The sequence below is a fragment of the Papaver somniferum genome, unplaced genomic scaffold (assembly GCF_003573695.1).
Source record: "Papaver somniferum cultivar HN1 unplaced genomic scaffold, ASM357369v1 unplaced-scaffold_19, whole genome shotgun sequence".
NCBI classification, from domain to species: Eukaryota; Viridiplantae; Streptophyta; class Magnoliopsida; order Ranunculales; family Papaveraceae; genus Papaver; species Papaver somniferum.
The window spans coordinates 17,061,387-17,065,500 of record NW_020628818.1 but is presented as its reverse complement, the minus strand read 5'-3'; the positions used below and the strand labels follow the sequence as shown (position 1 = coordinate 17,065,500).

The following is a 4,114-nucleotide window of genomic DNA, read 5'->3' as shown; positions in this document are numbered from 1 at the left end:
AGCAAGATAGCAATATGTTGCTCTGGTATGATCCCATATTATGTTTCATCATTTGATAACGGATGATGTTCATCTCAATTTGCATGAATATCATCATCTTCCTAAGATGGTTATAAAGAGCTAAAATGGAATGTCATTAGTTTTTTATATATGCACACGTTTAATACTTAATAGTACAACCAAAATCCAGTACATTTTTTCTTATTTTAGACTAACTTTAATATATGGCCATCTATGGAGTTCAGGGGGACAAAATTCTTGACCCTGATAAGTATTTAGGTGAAGGTCTTGATTTTGGAGTACAGCCGATCTAAATCCCTCTTCCTTTCTTCAAAAAAAAATGTCGAGCATACTTCTTCTTCATCCAGAGATCATGTTGGACATATTCTCTCGATTGCCAGTCATGTCAGTACTCCAATGCAGGCGAGTCTGTAAGCTCTGGAGAAATCTGCCCGTGTTTGATGATAAATAATTTGGAGATATGCATCTGCGGCACTTACTAATGCAGCAGCAAGATGATGGAGGTGATTGTCTTTACAACTCTAATCTTAATAATGGCAATTTGTGTTTTGTATTCTCGGGTTATTCTTTCTTGTATACTTTAGAGATTGATGAGAAATCTTGCAAGAAAGTGAGAAAGATAAACGTGCCTCTCCCTAGTACTATGTGCGCAGTGATCGGATCATGCAACGGGTTGGTTTGTTTGGCCAAGAGAAACCACTTTGGCATTTATTTTCCTGCCTATATCTGTAATCCCATCACGAAAGAACGTATAAATCTTCCATTATTCATCACCAACAAGAAGGAAAAGGATGTTCGTAGAGTACTATCCGGGTTTGGTTGTGTTCCTTCAACTAACGAGTACAAAGTTGTTCGAATTGTATACTACAACAACAACGAAGATTTGTTGGGGCATGTACAGGTATACACTCTTGGTGACGGCAGTGGATGGAGAGATAAAGAAGAAACCCATTACCAGTTAAGTAATGAAGCAAGGAACAATGTTCTTGCAAATGGCGCTCTTCACTGGCTAGATTCCCAAGGGAATATAGTGGCCTTCAGTTTGGCAAAGGAGGAGTTCCAGTTACTCTCACCACCACCTTTTTTACCTGCTTCCACCGAGTCTCAGATTTTCAAACTTTGTGTGCTTGGAGGGTGTTTGTGTGTCTTTCATCAGCTACGAGGATATGTAAGTAACGCAACTTTATGGATGTTAAAGAAGAAAACTAGTGGTGATTGCGGCGTAAAAGAGCAGGAAGACTACGACTCGTTGAGTTGGAATAAAGAGTTCACCCTTCCATTCGAATCCCTGAGTTGGAGTAAAACGTTTACCCTTCCATTCGCCATTACAAAGAGCGGTGAAATTTTAATTTCCCTCTTTGAGATTGGGAAGTCTATTATTTGTTATGACACAAACACTTCAACTACAAAGGAGAGATGGGAAGTTGACCAGATCTTGTTCCGTTTTGAAGCAGCACCACACATGCATAGCTTTGTTTCATTGAAAGAATGCATTAGGAAAAAAACCGATCGAGATCGCAACTCTTCAAGAGTCATAATAGAATCCTAATCTATGTTATCGGTCATGTAACGTTTGTTTATACTTTGTACCAATTATTTATGCTCGTCTTTGTTTGCACTGTGCACCAATTACATAATTTTTTTTTCCCATTTTCCGCAAGTAAAACCAACCACCAGTTGGTGTTGATGCACCCGTTTTGTGAAAAATGTTAATTAGTTCTTGAGCCGTCTGGATATTTATGAAAAAAATATTTTCGTTCTCGTATACAAACTTGACAAAGTAATTACTATTACTAGGATTAGGAGGATACCAATCAAGAATAAAAAGGAGAGACTAGACAGATGGGAGCAGTCAGCGGGAGTATTGGGGGGGGGGGGGGGACCATGTCAAGTTGGTGGAATTTTCGGAGGTTCCTCTCCAAAAAGAAGAAAAGACCATGCATACTACTTGTTAACTCTGATATCATGGTAAACATACTTTCTCGACTACCAGCGGAGTCGGCATTAGCTTGCAGACAGGTTTGTAGAGCATGGAGAAATCTATTTACGTTTGATGATAAATACTTCAGGGATATGCATCTGCGGCAAATACTAGTGCAGCAACAACAGACATGTAACACATTGAGTTTTATTTTCCTAGATGTGTTTAATTCTGTTTACTACGTAGATTTTGATGAGAAATCTCTCAAGAAACTGACAAGGATAAATTTTCCCCTTCCGACTGAAACTAAGATATTGATTGGTTCATGCAACGGTTTGGTTTGCTTCGGCATACCAGCAAAAGCCATAATTCCGTTATGTGTTGATCCTGTCTATATTTGCAATCTAGTTACAAAAGAAAGTTTGGAACTTCCAAAGTTTCTCACTGATGAAGATATTAAGGTTTTCAAAATATTATCCGGATTTGGTTATGTTCCTTCAAGCAACGAGTACAAAGTTGTTAGAATCATAGAGTACCACGATGGTGATGAGTTGTTGCTGAATTGTAAGCTACAAGTATATACTCTTGGTGCTGGCAGTGGCTGGAGAGAGAAAGGAAAATCCGGTTACCGGCTTATAATGGAGTTAAGGAATGTGTTTGTCAATGGAGCTCTTCACTGGCTGGATTGGACAGGGAAAATTGTGCCTTTCGGTTTGGTAGAGGAGGAGTTCCACTTACTCCCAACACCACCGTGCTTACCTGGTTCATCAACTTTCGTATTGCAAGGGAAGTTTCAACTTCAAGTGTTGGGAGAGTCGCTCTGTCTTTTTCATCAAAGAGGAAATAGAGATGCAGATATATGGGTATTAAATAAAAGTACTAGTTACCCTAAGAATGAACAACTTTACGAGTCTTGGAGTTGGTATAGACGGTACACCATTCCACTTAACTTCACTTTTGAGTATAAATGGCTTGGAGGGTGTGATAACTACGGTTTTCCGTTCACCCTTACTAAAAGGGGTGAAGTTTTGATTGCCGCTTATAGTAATGAAAATGCTGTTGTTGCCACTTCTTATGATCCAACAACTGAAACCTTCTAAAAGATTGGGAATCTAAAGACGATTTTCCCTCGATTTAACTCAGCATCACACGTTAACAGCTTTGTTTCATTGAAAGCATTGGAAAAAGAAAATGTTACAAATGTTTAGAGGAAATCATACACGATACCAGCTGCTGCATGCCAATGTCTAGTTGGCTTTTCTCTTTGTCGTGCTTTCTCTTTTATCTAGATAACGCAGTTTTGAAATACTATCCAATGTAAATATCATTAATATGTAAAATTTCGATTAGTTTTGGTAAGATCCCACAAGAATAATAACCCAAAATACGATTTTTTTTTTTGTATCACAGCAGTAATCAAATTGTAATACAAACGTATTAACTACATTAATTTCAGAACGAAATTAATGATATCCGAGGGATGACATTTGAATTAAAATTCTTCCATTTGGATTTTAAGAATTTGTCTTCATATCGTTATTGTTGGGGGAGACTTACCAAATCCGAGCCGCTATGCGCAATACGAAACCTACACAAGCACTGAAACACAAATGCGGAAAATACACAATTAAGCAATATAGAAGCAATCACACAACACCGGCAATTATGTGGAAAAATCCCTGCAAGGTGAAGGGTAAAAAACCACGGGAAAATCTTCCACTATGACAATAATGGGTTACACACAATTCTCCCAATTTGGGGATAACTACAACTTCAAGGTGCATATAGCACTTGGATACCTATTTTTCTAATTACACTCACCCTTAAGGATGGATCAACAATTCATTCACCAATAAGATGAGATTCACTATCAATTTGACAATAACAAGAGTAAGATTACTTACTACTAGAGTTTGATCAAACCCTAGATTCCCTCCTTTGAAGAGATGTGGAAATTGATGGAACAATCTTCACCACAACGAACCAAACGGATCTTTGACAAGAACCCTTTCTTCTTCGCTTCAAGATAACTTCAATTTCACCAAAAATGGTGGCTTAACCTTTCTCCCTCCCTCACTCTCTTTCTCTACTGCCTCTCTTTCTTTTCTTCACGACTTGAGAAGAAGATGAAACATCTCCTGGATGTTTTCACTTGTTATATCCTAACTAGTC

The 4,114-nt window shown here is 38.1% G+C and overlaps 2 protein-coding genes across 2 annotated transcripts; both read left to right on the top strand.

Annotated features, from left to right (window-relative positions):
* Positions 1-502: 502 nt before the first annotated feature.
* Positions 503-1,570, top strand: LOC113338611 (F-box protein At3g07870-like). The gene has a single exon (XM_026583989.1). The coding sequence runs from the start codon at positions 503-505 to the stop codon at positions 1,568-1,570; it is 1,068 nt and encodes a 355-aa protein (XP_026439774.1).
* Positions 1,571-1,986: 416 nt separating this feature from the next.
* On the top strand, positions 1,987-3,042 carry LOC113338610 (F-box protein At3g07870-like). The gene has a single exon (XM_026583988.1). It carries the CDS (start codon positions 1,987-1,989, stop codon positions 3,040-3,042), a length of 1,056 nt encoding a protein of 351 aa, XP_026439773.1.
* The last annotated feature ends 1,072 nt before the right edge of the window (positions 3,043-4,114 follow it).